The sequence below is a fragment of the Ylistrum balloti genome, unplaced genomic scaffold (assembly GCF_031769215.1).
Source record: "Ylistrum balloti isolate Yb309-2 unplaced genomic scaffold, AGI_CSIRO_Ybal_v1 Utg370200, whole genome shotgun sequence".
Taxonomy (NCBI): Eukaryota; Metazoa; Mollusca; class Bivalvia; order Pectinida; family Pectinidae; genus Ylistrum; species Ylistrum balloti.
Window position 1 is genome coordinate 392,369 of NW_026782175.1, and position 18,473 is coordinate 410,841.

Consider the following 18,473-nt stretch of genomic DNA (forward strand, 5'->3'; position numbering starts at 1 on the left):
AATTTTATCATGATACTGATTTGTTTCCTGTGTTTTTATCAAAGTTAGTATCAGGGAAAGTGTTATTTTAGATATGATGTAAAAAGTAATATGATGATTGAAAATGTGAACTGAATTGTCCATGCAAATACATTTTGAGTGAAGATTTTTTTGAAAAATAAATTGTGTGTGAAACCATCTACAAAATAATATACCTTCTATGATACTGAAAATGAGATAATAATAATCGTATTTGTGTCACAATAGTGACAACGTCTTATTTCTGTATACAAGCTTTAAAATCTGAATGTTGAACATAAAAAAAAATGAAATTCTTGACCTTATCATTATGAACTTATTGACAGAATATAAAGATCACAATTTAAAGATAAACATTACAATATTATTTATTACTTAAAAAAATGATTGGAGGAGCATCATTTATGTTGTGGACATGACCATGGGGATGAAAAACACTTTAAATTGTGCATGGATGAAAGAATTAGCTCCCCTGTCTGTGATGCTGCATGTAAGTGTTGTTTACCTATAATAAAGTATGTGTGTGTAAACAACCTGGATTGTTGTTGAAATGTTCATCTATCTTGATATTATAATTGTATAAAGTATTACTTTATATATTTTATGTATAACAAACAAAAAACCCAGTGGTAATAATGTGAATAAGTTGAAAGGACCGAATCTCTTATACCTAAGTTAAAGGACAAGTTTGCTGACTTTTTTTATATATCTTTTTCTACGTCAGGTAATAAGATATTTCATTAATATAATTAGGATTTTTTTTAGATGTAATTAGTTAAGAAATCTATGGACAAAATTGGGAATAGGGTAAAAAAAAAATTTACATCGTAAACAGGTGTAGTTATGACCTTGGAACATAAGATGTATGAAACCATATAATCAACACCAAATATTGTTAGCACGAAAATTATTTTAGAGTCAAATATTTATATAGCATTATGTGTATATTTTCAAGATCTCAAAAATAATTAAATCTGGACATCAGAGTTCTGTGTAATGACAGTAACAGTAGATATAGATGTTAGTTTTACATCTTTGTTACTATTGGTGAACTATCGCCCAGTTTGTGCCTTGTACCAATTGTAAACTGGTGGGTTTTTTACTTGTTTCTTTGGCTTAAACACGGAGATGCAGCTTCAGCATGCATGATTGTTGTATGTGGGTTCATTGTATTTTTTGGCATGGTTGTTTTATACAGGCCAGCTTACATTGAATAGCTTAAACTTTATGTGTTAAGCATGGCTGTCAATATTGTCAAAAATCATTTTTGTTTTCAAGAATAATGAAATTTTGTTATAAATACACCTGATACCAATAAAAAGGTATCTTTTCTGAAGTTTGAGGCGTTTTAGATATCTAGTTTGTAATGATGATGTATGATTGGATTAAGTTCATGTCTTCAGACAGATTTTCAGCCATCTTTTATCTCCTTTATCTTAGAACTGTGATTGTAAGAATGATCAATATTTAGCAGATTTTGTATGTGTATGTTTGATTAAAATGGTAAACAAGAAGTAGTCTGTAATATGTAAATTGTTTCAACAATGTAAGATTGTATAGTACTATTACAATATGTCCTGTATGTTTCTATGAAATAAGTTTTGTCATGCTATTTATGTTAAAGAGGTATATTATCTCCATTTTAAACTGTTACATTAATCTCCCTCCCCAAACGATTTTACTCTTAATATTTAAATTGTTTATTGATTGATTGATGAATCATTTGAATAGTACACAGATATTGATGACAAATTTTAAATTTTGAAAGATGGCATACAGCCTTAACTACAATTGTAAGTCTTTGATTGTTAACTCTTAATGATTGATACAAAATTCATTCTTAAACACAGTTTCTGTCAATTGCTAACATATCCAAAATTATTTTTGTAAATCATTAAAGAAATCATGAGATGATGTATGCATATCTCTCAGTCTTTGTTACTTTTTTAATATTTTCCAATCCTTAGCACAGTATTTCCATACAGACTGATATTTAATGTAACAAAATCATTTTACATAGACTACTGTATTTATCCAGCAGTAAGCCCATGTCATGTAATAAGCCCACCCATATTTTGTTCAGAAAAGCTAAAAATCAATCCACTTTATCATTGTTATGTGATAAGCCCACCCCTGGACTGTGATTAAGAATATATAATTTAAGTCAGGGCTTATTGCAGAATGAAAGAATAAAATAAATGAGAATTAGGAAGAAACATTTTGATAACATTGTGATTTAAAGATAAAGTTCAGTTGCATATTTGTTGTCCAATATGTATTAATACATGATTTTTAACATCTATTTTACATTTCTTTTATTTAAAGCTTCAAACTGCATATTTGTGTTATTTCATTTACTTTTCTGTAAATCACACTTCTGAATCTTTAAATTTGATTTATTGAATTTTACACACAATCTGCAATTTTTTGTGTATTTTGTTTAGAAAATATAGGAAAACCAGACTCACCCAAACCTATAAGAAGCAAAATACCAGCAGCCAAAGTCAAGACTCTGCCTAACAATGACTCAGGTCAGATCTTTGTGTCATGCATGTTTGTCTGCATGGAGGTCCTGGGTGTATATAATAATGACTGGGGATGATAAAGTTGAAATGTTTAAATATTGTGAGGAAAGAATGGTATATTTGTTGGAATACAAGAGTTTTCCACTTTTTGTTGTAACTAAATGTTCACCATCTTTTTTTTTCCTTGTACTATAAATATTTTCCGGTTTTCTGTTAATTGTATATGGGGCATTGTATTCATAATCATCCAAAGATGATGAACTGCTTCATTGCTTAAGTAGAAAAGAAGAGGGGGGATGAGATAAAGTTTGGAAGCAACAGATAGGAAGTCTGTTTGAAATATATATACATACACACTTTTTCTAAGTTGCTGAGAGTTATAATGCAATATCTTAAATTTATTGTGAAGCTTTAAAATTTAATTGTTTTTGGATGTTTATGAAATATGGCCTCACTATGAAGCTATCTTTTTCAGTGATGGAGAAAGAATAACAGATTTTTTAAGTTATTTTTGCTACAAGTATTTTCTCATGTCATGGTGTATGAAATATTTTTCACTGTTTAAATATGGAGCCTTTTCATTCTATGATTTCTGGAAAACACTGGACAGTACAGGTACAATGTCTGCTGTTGTCATCTGCCTTTCTTTCCTTTGTACAGGGAAGAAAGATGCTACAGTTTCTAAGTCTTTGCCTAACAAGGCCCTGCCCCGGCTGAGTCGTCTCCCCTTGTACAGCTCCCAGCCAAATCTACATTCCTCTCAGAGCAAGTCCCCAGTTGGTCGAGGTGAGGGGTCATACTCCCCGCATTCACTGCCTCACATTAATGCATTGTGTTTTGAAAGGTGTTTCAGTGCATGTTGACTTCAAACTGACCGCCTTCCACGGTTTACTGACAGTCATGTGATCGCCTTCACTGGCCATCTATCTAAGAAATCACAGTACTAGGGACAGATAACTCTATCAGTCACTCCTGCCACAGTAGACTGTTGTTTTGTGATCGTCTTGTGAATCTTGTTTCTTAGTTGTTCAATATTAAGGTTTTCAGATGGATCTTGTACACTATTGCATGATTTACCCAGAATTCATCTTGCTGCAAAACTGGAACATACTATGAAATTCCTCTACAGAATCATTTTCTTGACTTGAATAATCTTTCTTTAATTTCATTTTTTTCTGGTACAGTGAATTGAACATTTTTCTACCTCTCTTTCCCAATTTGAACTTTACCGGGCTTACTATTTAGTTATATGAGTTGTTGGATAAAAAATATATATCCTATGATTTGATAGTTGTATCACTGATGTCGTACACGTGAGTGTTGTAATGTTTGGTGATTTGCATGGCATGGATATTCAAATTTTACTCTCTCTCTCATTGTCTTAATTAAAAATCTTTCCTTTTCAGTTATAGATTACAAATACAGGAAAGATCTATTCACTGTTGTACGATTTTGAAATTTTTTTCAATCTTTTAATTTGAAATGAATTTCACTAGATGAAAATGGCATAAAATCATTTCAAGATTTAATCTTTTCACAAATAGTCTATATTTTTTCTGTCATGTTCTTGAAACTTTGTTGTAATTGTTTTGAGTCACATGGATGTCGTATTGATGACTGATTTTTAAATTTGAAGTAAATCTATGTCATTATGATGTTTGAAGCACCAGCATTATGGATGTGTGCGGTCATGTGGTTTTCGTTCCTATGGTTAATTAGTTATTGACCTGTTGTCGTTTGTTCAGCGTATAAACCCCCTCTGGCCCCCAAGCCTTCGGGGGGCACTGGTTTAAAGAAGACACCGGTGTCCAAATTGTCCAGACTTCCAATGTACAACTCCAATCCGGACTTGTGCTCCGAGAGGCTCAGGGAGGCGGGGCCTATAAGGGGACAAGCCAGAGCCCAGAGGTACCACAAATTCCTCGCTAGATCATCAGAATTTTATTTTCTTACTCTCAGATACATAAAGCTTTTTGTCTTCTGCCGAGATTTTGAGTTTGCGTTTAAAAATGATGTTTTACCATGTAGAGTTTACACCTTGACTTTTTGCATGGCTGACTGGAAGTGTAGGATGTTATACTATCATTTCCCAATTTCTACAGTGCTGGGTGAACTAGGCACTACCTGAATACACTCTTTTGTCCCTTGGCTTCTGGTTCATCAGGTCTTTGTGCATTTGTATGATTTCTCCTTCTGTACAGTGCTTTTTCTTCGCCATCATTGATGTATCTCTGAATTGTTTCTTCCCAAACCTTTTATATTGCCATCTATGGTGAAAATTTACATGATGATCGAAGCATGCATTATTTTGTAGTATGGTTTATCTTAATTATTGCATTGATGATAAAGAATTATGTTTGAAACAAAATCAGAAAATGTTTCAAATACTTTGATTGTTTCCATTTAGTTGATGAAAATTTTACGTTTATGTTTCACATCACAAATACATCTAACTAGAATGGAATGGAATTATTACAAGGGAGATAATTCATGACTTTGTGGAAGGCATTATACTCTGGTACCAAAGCCATCAGTGGATGGAGGTTTTTTCAGTCTTTTTTTTTCTAATTAGATAACAGAAAAAAAAATGAAAAAAAGATAAAACATTGAACATTTCAAAAACGAAAAATAAAGAAAGGAAAAAAATGAAGAAAAATAAAGGAAATGTACATTTTTTTTTTGCTTTGTAACTCTTGAATTTGAAGCAGAACCCATTGGTCTTTACTTTTGAAGTTTAAATGGTTAAAGCTTTGTTTTTTATTTGAAATTTTGCTGAAATTATGTGTAAAGTTTTATTATTTTTCTATAGTGTAGCTGACTTGTGTTATATAGTAGAGCTGCATGTTGCATGTAACAGTGAAAAGAAATTTAAAAGATTTGAATTATCATTAAATTGATATGAATTTTGAAAACTGGATTGAAATATACATACACTCAATAGCATCTGCTAGTTTGTATCTCTTGGATGCTCGGATATTTTTATTTATTAAGTATTTTTTTCAATAATTAATGAATCCATTATGCAGTTGTTAAATCAATCCTTGGAATATGAATATGTGTGTAAGAAGACTGGTGAAGAAGAATTTGTTTTACTTTTGCTCTAGTAGATTTCTAAGCATGCTTTTCATTTTTGAGTGTTGATAATGTATATTGAAGTGTGAGAGTTGACAGAGGTGTGGATGATAGAAATATGTGTGGTTGAATATGTCTTTTTGATGGAAAGACAATGTAGTGCATTATATAATAAGATCTAATGATGAGATTGTTTATACGTACAGGAATGTGTTTAAAGATTGGTTCAGATTGTTTATACGTACAGGAATGTGTTTAAAGATCGGTTCTTACTTACCATTGACAAATTTCAAGCATTATTGAAGTGAATTTCTTCATTGAGTTGTTAAAAACGAAGAATTTTAATTCTCTTGGATCATCTTTTTCTCATCCCTACAAATTATATGCGAACACAATAGCATATGTTTTTAATGTGTGGTACATACATGTTACCAGTACTTTTCAAATCAAAGATACCCCAAGATGTTTGATCAGTTGTAACTACATACCTTTTATCCTTGGTCATAAGAAATTTTCCTTTGTTTCTCAGTATTTACGGAATATTGTCAAAAGCAAGCAAGAACCTGTCTTTAAAATTTCATGAAAAGAATTTACAAATGGATGTTTTTATCATGCATGGTATTATTCTCTGAAAGTCGCATATATATATTACAATACTTACCAGATATGTAATACAAGAACGTATAGAAATCACAAGAAACATATAGAATCTGTAAAATAAAAGTCACTGAAATTTTATTATTAAAAAAACACAATTATATTAAGTAAAGAAGTACATGTGTTTTCAAAGAAAAATTAGTTCTTAAAATAGTCTCCTTACAACTTATATTGTACTAAAAAAAGAATATATAAATTGTGTTTCAGTTATTTTTGGAAAATATGATAATTACCAAAGGGGAAACTTTATCACAATTCCAAATTTTAAGAGATCTTGTAGCTAAATAGGGTCATTTTGAGGTGGGGTCTTGTAGTAGCTGGTAGCTACCTCTCTGAACAACATTGGAGAGGTCCACTGTATGCTGTCCAGAGCATCAAGGATAAAGTGTCTTACCCAAGGAAACAGCTATGTCAGCACAGACCAGTCTGTTTCTCAGATTCCTGAGAAATAATAGACTGTCAGGGGAACATCTAACAGTCTCTTTACCTTAGATAACACATAGGCCAACGCTCTGACCAAATCAGTTATCACAGCTTCTTCTTTTGGTCTTGGATAAACTGAAGTTAATTATGTCAATAGTTCTTGCTGGAAACATATTTTATTTGTATTTGTTATTTACTACATAGAATTCCTCAGTCTTGTCATACAATATTATTTTTTATGATAAATAAAAAAAAATAAATCTGTTTTGTAACATTTTTCTTTGATCCATTAGATCTGTCCTATTTCTTCAGTCAGATGATAAATCTCCTATAAGTATATTGTTGATTATAAAACATCTCCTATTTTGAGTTTTCTCCCTTTTTTGTTACCTAATTCAAATACTAAAAATCTTAAATCTTTGTAAATTTTCATGAAAGTAAATACAATGATATTGTCTTACCTTTCCTGCTAGGGGTCAAACAATCCATGTGTTCACAATCGATGGTTAGGAGAAGTTGGATTCCTGATATGTACATGTGAGATAAGTGTGTCTAATTTGAGAGTTGCACAGACAGGGTAAACCCTGGAAACTTAGAGCAAGAAACTATTTACAATAATTTTCAGTCTTTGACAAAACTATGATCAGTTACCCGATATTATATCAAAAGAAAATGGGGAAATGGTGATCACTTTCAATTTTGAGGAATGTCCCATTTAGAAGGTAAGACATATGTGGTTGGGTTCAGCTCAGTGAGAGATAAATTAAGGACCATTTAGCGATACCATTTGGAAGAGTGTAAATTAAAAGATCTTCATAATTTTAAGTTAGATTGATAAACTTAATCAAGTAAACAGTTTCTGTTACAGATTTGAAAGATAGAGAATGGTTTGATTGAACTTGGTTTAGTTGTGACTTTGGTTGACCTCTTATCAGAGTCCTACCTGTATCAAGATTTTCATTGGTAGGACTGGTGACCTTTGCTTCAGTAAGGTCAAGATAATGAATGGTATTTGTTTGACCTTGACCTTCACAGGTTTTTGGTTTTAGTTGCTTTGGTGATATGATCTCTAAACTTGTAAAATACATGACCTTGAACTTCAAAAATCAGAGTCAAGTTGCCAGGATGTACCTGACCTTGAAGTTTACTAGGTCAGGGTTGGTTGCCATGGTGATGACTGTATGATATTGAATTTTTTTCACAGGTTCAGGCAGCAAGACAGGCTCAGGTACAAGCAAGGGAGCTGTGTCCCGTTCAGGAGCACTGCAGGCCCCCGGGAGTGCCGGAACTAGCAGGTTGGTATTTGGATATTCATATTATTGTAAGGACAGTTGAATGTATCATAAGCAAGATAGCTCACTAAGCTGCAAACTATTCAGTAAAAGTCGATGGGGAAACAGCTGACGCTACACATTTTCTTCATTAAATGGTACAATTTTTCTTCATTAAATGGAACAGATTTTTGTTGCTTTACCAAAATTCTGAAATGAAATTTTTTTTTTTTACACAATCTATTACTACCAGATATTTGATTTTATGGAAAGTATATAATTTGTTGAGCCTTGATGACTAATGTTCATAATTATGTTTTGTCTTTAGTAGGGTATCAATGACAGGCCTAGCCTCCAGCCCCAACAACTCTGGGAGGCGGGGCTCTTTTGGAAATGTCTCTAGTAGTGGTAAGTTCTCACTGTAAACAGACTGAAGATTGTGGTGACAGATTAATGATACCGCCATTCCAACTCATCACGCCTCAGCTAGATTTTTATATCTTCTTCAGAAGAATAAAGTTATTTTCATTATTATGAACTTTGAAAGAGTAGTATTGAATTTTGTGCTACTTTATAGCATAAATTTTATGTTGAAGCTATAATTTGATAAATTTTTAAATATGTTTCATAAATCTCACATAAGATAGAAAACCACTGTGAGTCTTGGAAGATTTAGTTAAGGTTTTGTGGTTACAGTCTGAAGTTTTTTACTTAAGTCTTGGAATGATATCCACAGAGATGTAGTTAAGGTTTTGTGGTTACAGTCTGAAGTTTTTTACTTAAGTCTTGGAATGATATCCACAGAGATATAGTTAAGGTTTTGTGGTTACAGTCTGAAGTTTTTTACTTAAGTCTTGGAATGATATCCACAGAGATGTAGTTAAGGTTTTGTGGTTACAGTCTGAAGTTTTTTACTTAAGTCTTGGAATGATATCCACAGAGATGTAGTTAAGGTTTTGTGGTTACAGTCTGAAGTTTTTTGCTTAAGTCTTGGAATGATATCCACAGAGATATAGTTAAGGTTTTGTGGTTACAGTCTGAAGTTTTTTACTTAAGTCTTGGAATGATATCCACAGAGATGTAGTTAAGGTTTTGTGGTTACAGTCTGAAGTTTTTTACTTAAGTCTTGGAATGATATCCACAGAGATGTAGTTAAGGTTTTGTGGTTACAGTCTGAAGTTTTTTACTTAAGTCTTGGAATGATATCCACAGAGATGTAGTTAAGGTTTTGTGGTTACAGTCTGAAGTTTTTTACTTAAGTCTTGGAATGATATCCACAGAGATGTAGTTAAGGTTTTGTGGTTACAGTCTGAAGTTTTTTACTTAAGTCTTGGAATGATATCCACAGAGATGTAGTTAAGGTTTTGTGGTTACAGTCTGAAGTTTTTTACTTAAGTCTTGGAATGATATCCACAGAGATATAGTTAAGGTTTTGTGGTTACAGTCTGAAGTTTTTTACTTAAGTCTTGGAATGATATCCACAGAGATGTAGTTAAGGTTTTGTGGTTACAGTCTGAAGTTTTTTACTTAAGTCTTGGAATGATATCCACAGAGATGTAGTTAAGGTTTTGTGGTTACAGTCTGAAGTTTTTTACTTAAGTCTTGGAATGATATCCACAGAGATGTAGTTAAGGTTTTGTGGTTACAGTCTGAAGTTTTTTACTTAAGTCTTGGAATGATATCCACAGAGATGTAGTTAAGGTTTTGTGGTTACAGTCTGAAGTTTTTTACTTAAGTCTTGGAATGATATCCACAGAGATGTAGTTAAGGTTTTGTGGTTACAGTCTGAAGTTTTTTACTTAAGTCTTGGAATGATATCCACAGAGATGTAGTTAAGGTTTTGTGGTTACAGTCTGAAGTTTTTTACTTAAGTCTTGGAATGATATCCACAGAGATGTAGTTAAGGTTTTGTGGTTACAGTCTGAAGTTTTTTACTTAAGTCTTGGAATGATATCCACAGAGATGTAGTTAAGGTTTTGTGGTTACAGTCTGAAGTTTTTTACTTAAGTCTTGGAATGATATCCACAGAGATGTAGTTAAGGTTTTGTGGTTACAGTCTGAAGTTTTTTACTTAAGTCTTGGAATGATATCCACAGAGATATAGTTAAGGTTTTGTGGTTACAGTCTGAAGTTTTTTACTTAAGTCTTGGAATGATATCCACAGAGATGTAGTTAAGGTTTTGTGGTTACAGTCTGAAGTTTTTTACTTAAGTCTTGGAATGATATCCACAGAGATGTAGTTAAGGTTTTGTGGTTACAGTCTGAAGTTTTTTACTTAAGTCTTGGAATGATATCCACAGAGATGTAGTTAAGGTTTTGTGGTTACAGTCTGAAGTTTTTTACTTAAGTCTTGGAATGATATCCACAGAGATGTAGTTAAGGTTTTGTGGTTACAGTCTGAAGTTTTTTCCTTAAGTCTTGGAATGATATCCACAGAGATGTAGTTAAGGTTTTGTGGTTACAGTCTGAAGTTTTTTACTTAAGTCTTGGAATGATATCCACAGAGATGAAGTTAAGGTTTTGTGGTTACAGTCTGAAGTTTTTTACTTAAGTCTTGGAATGATATCCACAGAGATGTAGTTAAGGTTTTGTGGTTACAGTCTGAAGTTTTTTACTTAAGTCTTGGAATGATATCCACAGAGATGTAGTTAAGGTTTTGTGGTTACAGTCTGAAGTTTTTTACTTAAGTCTTGGAATGATATCCACAGAGATGTAGTTAAGGTTTTGTGGTTACAGTCTGAAGTTTTTTACTTAAGTCTTGGAATGATATCCACAGAGATGTAGTTAAGGTTTTGTGGTTACAGTCTGAAGTTTTTTACTTAAGTCTTGGAATGATATCCACAGAGATGTAGTTAAGGTTTTGTGGTTACAGTCTGAAGTTTTTTGCTTAAGTCTTGGAATGATATCCACAGAGATGTAGTTAAGGTTTTGTGGTTACAGTCTGAAGTTTTTTACTTAAGTCTTGGAATGATATCCACAGAGATGTAGTTAAGGTTTTGTGGTTACAGTCTGAAGTTTTTTGCTTAAGTCTTGGAATGATATCCACAGAGATGTAGTTAAGGTTTTGTGGTTACAGTCTGAAGTTTTTTGCTTAAGTCTTGGAATGATATCCACAGAGATGTAGTTAAGGTTTTGTGGTTACAGTCTGAAGTTTTTTACTTAAGTCTTGGAATGATATCCACAGAGATGTAGTTAAGGTTTTGTGGTTACAGTCTGAAGTTTTTTACTTAAGTCTTGGAATGATATCCACAGAGATGTAGTTAAGGTTTTGTGGTTACACGCTGAAGTTTTTTGCTTAAGTCTTGGAATGATATCCACAGAGATGTAGTTAAGGTTTTGTGGTTACAGTCTGAAGTTTTTTACTTAAGTCTTGGAATGATATCCAGAGATGTAGTTAAGGTTTTGTGGTTACAGTCTGAAGTTTTTTGCTTAAGTCTTGGAATGATATCCACAGAGATGTAGTTAAGGTTTTGTGGTTACAGTCTGAAGTTTTTTACTTAAGTCTTGGAATGATATCCACAGAGATGTAGTTAAGGTTTTGTGGTTACAGTCTGAAGTTTTTTACTTAAGTCTTGGAATGATATCCACAGAGATGTAGTTAAGGTTTTGTGGTTACAGTCTGAAGTTTTTTGCTTAAGTCTTGGAATGATATCCACAGAGATGTAGTTAAGGTTTTGTGGTTACAGTCTGAAGTTTTTTGCTTAAGTCTTGGAATGATATCCACAGAGATGTAGTTAAGGTTTTGTGGTTACAGTCTGAAGTTTTTTGCTTAAGTCTTGGAATGATATCCACAGAGATGTAGTTAAGGTTTTGTGGTTACAGTCTGAAGTTTTTTGCTTAAGTCTTGGAATGATATCCACAGAGATGAAGTTAAGGTTTTGTGGTTACAGTCTGAAGTTTTTTGCTTAAGTCTTGGAATGATATCCACAGAGATGTAGTTAAGGTTTTGTGGTTACAGTCTGAAGTTTTTTACTTAAGTCTTGGAATGATATCCACAGAGATGTAGTTAAGGTTTTGTGGTTACACGCTGAAGTTTTTTGCTTAAGTCTTGGAATGATATCCACAGAGATGTAGTTAAGGTTTTGTGGTTACAGTCTGAAGTTTTTTACTTAAGTCTTGGAATGATATCCACAGAGATGTAGTTAAGGTTTTGTGGTTACACGCTGAAGTTTTTTGCTTAAGTCTTGGAATGATATCCACAGAGATGTAGTTAAGGTTTTGTGGTTACAGTCTGAAGTTTTTTGCTTAAGTCTTGGAATGATATCCACAGAGATGTAGTTAAGGTTTTGTGGTTACACGCTGAAGTTTTTTGCTTAAGTCTTGGAATGATATCCACAGAGATGTAGTTAAGGTTTTGTGGTTACACGCTGAAGTTTTTTGCTTAAGTCTTGGAATGATATCCACAGAGATGTAGTTAAGGTTTTGTGGTTACAGTCTGAAGTTTTTTGCTTAAGTCTTGGAATGATATCCACAGAGATGTAGTTAAGGTTTTGTGGTTACAGTCTGAAGTTTTTTACTTAAGTCTTGGAATGATATCCACAGAGATGTAGTTAAGGTTTTGTGGTTACAGTCTGAAGTTTTTTGCTTAAGTCTTGGAATGATATCCACAGAGATGTAGTTAAGGTTTTGTGGTTACAGTCTGAAGTTTTTTACTTAAGTCTTGGAATGATATCCACAGAGATGTAGTTAAGGTTTTGTGGTTACAGTCTGAAGTTTTTTGCTTAAGTCTTGGAATGATATCCACAGAGATGAAGTTAAGGTTTTGTGGTTACAGTCTGAAGTTTTTTGCTTAAGTCTTGGAATGATATCCACAGAGATGTAGTTAAGGTTTTGTGGTTACAGTCTGAAGTTTTTTACTTAAGTCTTGGAATGATATCCACAGAGATGTAGTTAAGGTTTTGTGGTTACACGCTGAAGTTTTTTGCTTAAGTCTTGGAATGATATCCACAGAGATGTAGTTAAGGTTTTGTGGTTACAGTCTGAAGTTTTTTACTTAAGTCTTGGAATGATATCCACAGAGATGTAGTTAAGGTTTTGTGGTTACAGTCTGAAGTTTTTTGCTTAAGTCTTGGAATGATATCCACAGAGATGTAGTTAAGGTTTTGTGGTTACAGTCTGAAGTTTTTTACTTAAGTCTTGGAATGATATCCACAGAGATGTAGTTAAGGTTTTGTGGTTACAGTCTGAAGTTTTTTGCACTTTCAGAGTCAACATCATTGAAAACCACAAAAGGAAGCAATGGCACTGTTCCAAGTACAAAGTAGGTATCATACTAACGTTATACAAATACCGAAATCTTACACATAAAAATACCCACCTCGAGAAGTCAAAATCATTGTAACCTTTGATTCAAGACAGTTTCAGAAAAACGTTTCTATATGTTGTTTTGTTTTGGTCAGTTATTTCTCATTTTTGTGTTCTAGAAACTGTGTCTAGAAATCAATATGGCCGCTAAATCAGGAAACAAGTTAAGATAAAAGTCATTCAAATGTTATCTGAAAAGAAAATATTTTCAGTAACTAATATTTGTTTACTCTGTAATATTGGAGTCATTCTGACACAGGCTTTTTTTTCTTACAGAGAGAAGATAAATAGAAAGAAATCCAAATGATGTCCATTCAGTGTGGTGACCCAAAAAACTGACCAATGTGTATAGACAATAAACATGGACTGGTTTGTCAGGCTATCTGTTGGAGGTGGTGGTATAACAATACATAGTACCAGATGGTCATTCTTTGGTCAACATCATGAACACAAGACGGCCAGTTTATACCTACAGTTGAGTTGATTGGTCACCAGTCTTTCATTGAATTGCTCTGGTCACAGTCCCAGGCCAAAACGAGAGTCTTTGGGCCAGTGTGTGTATATACAGATTGTAATTGACCGATCTGGTCAGTTGACCTTTCTGACTGGGCTTTGGTCAGTCTAAGGAGGAAGGCAGGAAAAGTTGGTTCTATTTCTTCATCTGTTTAATTTCACTGTTCACTTGTGCAATTGCTGTTTTTCACAGAAGGCTGAGAATGATTTGTTCAGGGCCAGATATATCAACATTATCAATTTTGCAGTTGTTACTAACTCCGACAGTGACTAGCTCTCTGTTGCTATAGTAGTTGACAGAAGTTGCCTTCAGTAGCCAATTAATAACCTGATACAATTTACACTTCGCTGACTTTACAGTAGGCAAGAATGGCAAGGAAAGAATCCTTGTTAAAGAGAAAAAGAAAAAAAACTACAGCTGATTCCAAACAACAATGTTGTACGTGTTTATGAAACTTTTGGCAATCAACATAAACACAAAATCAGCCATCGTACCAGACAGTCATTTCCACACATACAGGAATCACATAAGTTACAGAGCCAGATATGGTGCTGTGTGTCTTACTTCTACAAATAGAAAAAGCTGTGATGGACAGATGGAAACTTTCTCCGTGCTTGTAAATCTTTTCCATTCCACATCTCTCCCCTCCAAATGAAAACTAGAGGAAATATGATACTTCTCTCTCCTGTTATATAACTTAGGTATTCCTCTACAAAGAGGATGTGAAATGTAGTGATGCATTGTGGGAAACACATAAGTGTTCTTTTCCTGTTGTGATGTATACGTATGAAATGATGAAAATATGTTTGTAAGTCCACGGTAGATTTTTTTTTTCTTTTTTCACATCTATCAGGGGACTATCAATAAGGCAGTTTTTGTTTTGTTTTGTTTTTTTATGAGAAGGATTCACAGTAGATACTCATAATTTATTTTTATAGCTGATTAACTATAAGATGAAACTAAGACCAAGCCATTCCGTACACTCACCACTGCTAGATTGCTCATAAATGGATCCTGTGTGAATTTCTTTTTATACTTTTCAGGAGAAATGAGGATATTTCCCCAAAATTACTCTATCAGAAATACAACTCACATGAATAAACATGTGAATTTATCTGAAATTTCAGCCTAAATTTTTATTTATTGAGCAGTTTTGTGATAATTTGTTGATTTTTTTGGCTATTAATGCAATCTTTGATGCGCTACAGAAACCAGTATTATAAGTTGGTCAAAATGAAATGTTAAACAAAGTAAACAAAAACATAACAAACTTACTTCTCCAGATCTTTTCTAATTCATTAGAATTGGCTGAAAAATGTTTTGTTGACTATAAAAGCTCTGTATTCTTACCTGTTTAAGATAACTTGACTGCTTTTAAACTACAATCATGTTATCACAGAAACACTAGTTTGATACATAAGTGATTATTTTTTACAGAAGTGCTATATCATTTGCTATGGTTTTGTACTAATTGGAATCTTTCTTAGTTTCACCCAAAATGAAGTCATTTGTAGAATAATTAAATTCTTCCCATTTGTTTTGTTTGTAAGTTTGATACTGTGAATTAGTTTGTTGACAAGATGATAAAAGGTATACTGTCACAAAACTGATGGATTGGTACGGGTTTACATGTCCCCCCCTTCCCCCTCCAAACATATCACACGAGTTCCTAGGCCAAACAATACTAGCAATAATATCATGTGTATGTATAGGGCCACTATAGAGTATGCTGTGATTTCATTGGCTGTTGGTTTGCACCAGTCACAGCAAACCTAGCTGTCATTTCACCAAAACTTCAAATTGCAATTTGATCATATCATCCAATATCATTTATGTCCTTATTTTTTTGTTGTTTTTCTTTTACCACAATTTTGTTTGGTCCATGCCTGCTCATGTATTTTCCTGAATTATTATACAATAATGTATATATATCTGTCTAGTGGCCTATAGATTTGAGAATATGCATAATTTGTGCCTTCATGAGAATGATTGTCAGTTTGTCAATTACAAAAGTGATGCTACTGGTACCTGTGATTTGTTTTCTCATACTTTCTAGATGGTCTCTATAAGTTAGAGAATCTTACTTCACTTTTACCCTGTAATCACCAACTTGTATTCATGGTCATGGCTTTTGATATTTCCTACAAATTTACAAAATATTAAAGGGTTTTTTTTATCTGGCTTCTGATTTCTCAAAACATCCCCCCTTATTAAAACCTAGTTTCTCCACTGAGAATGGGTCCCATTTTGTATGGTGAAAAACATCACCCTTTACTATAAGAATTGACTTTAATTACAAACATGAAGCTGATCAAGATATTTTTTTTTTCTAATTTCATTTTTGTTTGTGCCTTATACATAATACTTTCAGACTTTGTAATCATACAGAGTTCAATTAGTAATTCACAGAATGTTTTTGTTTCTCCAACGAATTTTATGGAGAACAAATATTTTATTGTGAATGGAAAATAAATTATTTGCCAAAATTTTCCACCTGATTATTTGTTGCATTTAGGTAAAATGAGGCTCATTTTCATTTTGATATGTTCATGTAATTTTCGATTTTATATGGAAAATACAGCAATATGTTTTTTTTTTTTTATCTTAGAATTACCTCCCTTGGCAAGGTATTGTTACCCTTGCAGTGCTTGAATTTTCAATTTTCTGTTTTATTATTATGTACTTGAATCTTCCAATTTCAATCATTTTTTTCATAAATAAAATACATTTTAGTGTGTACTATGATATGGACACTTAGTAAAATTGAATTTTAGAAGAAAAAAAAAAAAAAACCAGTGTAATTAGTTATATCTTAATCTCAACTTAAGATATAATTTTGCATTAAGTTATCTCCCTTGAAAAATCGCTTTACTGATCACTAATCTTTTTTTTTCTTTATTGCTATTCAGGATCATAAGTAGTAGTAGGTACAACACAATACATATCACATTCAGTTGGAATCTATTTTATTTTGTTGTGCTGATAGCTAAAAAAAATATTTTAAACATCTTCTAAATTTTCATGTGCATGCCAAAAATCAAAGAAAATCAAAATATCTCATTATGCTCTTGTTATCAGAAAAAATGTATTGTTGATCATATTATGAGGAGTATACCACCATTTATAAAAGCTTTTGTGTGGAATTTAGTCACCAGGGGAGATAACTAGCTCATTTGAAAGTTCTGTTTTTTGATATATTAAATGGATGCCAGGATTTTTTTCAATTCAAAAGAAAATGAGAACTTCATTTGTTTTCAAGGTAGAAAATATTGAAATCTGAAAATGTATTTTAATTTGGTTCAGAGTAAGTACAATAAAGTTGAAGAATGGTTATAAATTTGATATAAATGTACATTCAAGGCATTCATGTTTAAATGGGGCCAGTTGTATCATCTAGATTGTAATTATATGGTCGATACAACGGACCAAGCTGATTCTATTGTAAAGTATACAACCTGTAGCTATCATTGTCCATATTTATTGCTATAAGAAAGTACATTCCATTCAAAATGGCACTGTTGACCTGGAATATCAGGTATTCTCATTTGTTGTGTATAGATTGATGAAACTTATTTAAAAGATTCAGGGGGTCCTGTTTTTGAACCCTGTGTTTTCCTTAAGATATAAGTTATCAAATATATAGTGCATGGATTTAGATGCGGTGTGAAAATGCTAAACAATACAACTTTATCCTACCCTTCCTTTATAAGGAAGATAGATATATACAATGCAAATATTTCTTGGATAAAGACTGTGAGAGATTCAGTTCCATTTTGCAATATATCATGAATATATGGTGTTGCCTGGGTAATCTGGCTGATTCAGACACAGATTAGAGGTGAAAGGTCATGAGTGAAAGTGAGGCTGAAGTGTGAAAGTTGAAAGATCATGTTGTGTGCAGAGGTAAAATGCTTGAGTGAAGTTACATTAATCCCATCTGAGAGTTTGATTTGAAAGAATTGTAAAAAAAAAAAAAAAAAAAAGTCATCTATAGCTTCTGAGACAAATGAACTATATTCTATGTAGGTTCACAAGCCATGAATAAACAAAAACTAAACATTTAATGTTTTTTTGTTGTTGTTTTTGTGAAGGACAACCTCCTGCAGTATATCAAGGTCAATAGAGTAGATCAGTTTTGTCCAGTGGACTGAGAACCCCTAAAATGGTGTAGCATCTCTTGTCTATCAATTTTCACCACAAAATGCTACTTGTCAAGAATGTGTATAAATTTTAACCATTTTCAATGTGAAGTATCTTTCCAATGAGGGGCAGGGACAACAAGGGATTTTTTAAGATCCTTTTTCTGTTTGGATTAAGGAATTTCGACTTTGTGTTATCTATAACATCATTGAATGATGGAACTCTATATGAATAGAGTGTTTGATTATGTTGGGGGAAAGGGACATAGCCTAATTTTAGGAAATGGAGATACATGTTTTTGATGGTCTTATTTTGATTTTGACTTGGTTGATAGCATCCATGGAAAACAGACATAAATTACTTGGTTACCTGAAGCAAAAGTCATAAATGACCTGTTGAATGTTTCCTGTCCAAAACAAATACAAAAGATAGAGAGCCAATGCCTGTTTGTTAGGATTTAATGGTGCTCTCAGTATCTAGCTTCATAAAACTCAAAACCTATCTTCCTGTTTGTTGAGACTCGCAACCTCATCCATCAGTCCGAAACAA

At 32.7% G+C, this 18,473-nt stretch overlaps 1 protein-coding gene across 4 annotated transcripts in view; it reads left to right on the forward strand.

Annotated features, from left to right (window-relative positions):
- The window catches only part of LOC132551468 (serine/threonine-protein phosphatase 4 regulatory subunit 4-like), an 83,979-nt gene extending 66,131 nt beyond the window's left edge, over positions 1 to 17,848 (forward strand). For 2 of the 4 annotated variants that reach the window (XM_060215609.1, XM_060215611.1), the window contains exons 22-27: positions 2,463 to 2,549; positions 3,204 to 3,329; positions 7,900 to 7,990; positions 8,295 to 8,374; positions 13,172 to 13,226; positions 13,547 to 17,848. In XM_060215609.1, the coding sequence (XP_060071592.1) occupies positions 2,463 to 2,549; positions 3,204 to 3,329; positions 7,900 to 7,990; positions 8,295 to 8,374; positions 13,172 to 13,226; positions 13,547 to 13,577 (470 nt within the window). In that variant the 3' untranslated portion in view covers positions 13,578 to 17,848. Of the gene's footprint in view, positions 1 to 2,462; positions 2,550 to 3,203; positions 3,330 to 4,288; positions 4,452 to 7,899; positions 7,991 to 8,294; positions 8,375 to 13,171; positions 13,227 to 13,546 lie in introns of those variants that run through there. The other 2 variants (XM_060215612.1, XM_060215610.1) reach the window with 2 other exon arrangements.
- The last annotated feature ends 625 nt before the right edge of the window (positions 17,849 to 18,473 follow it).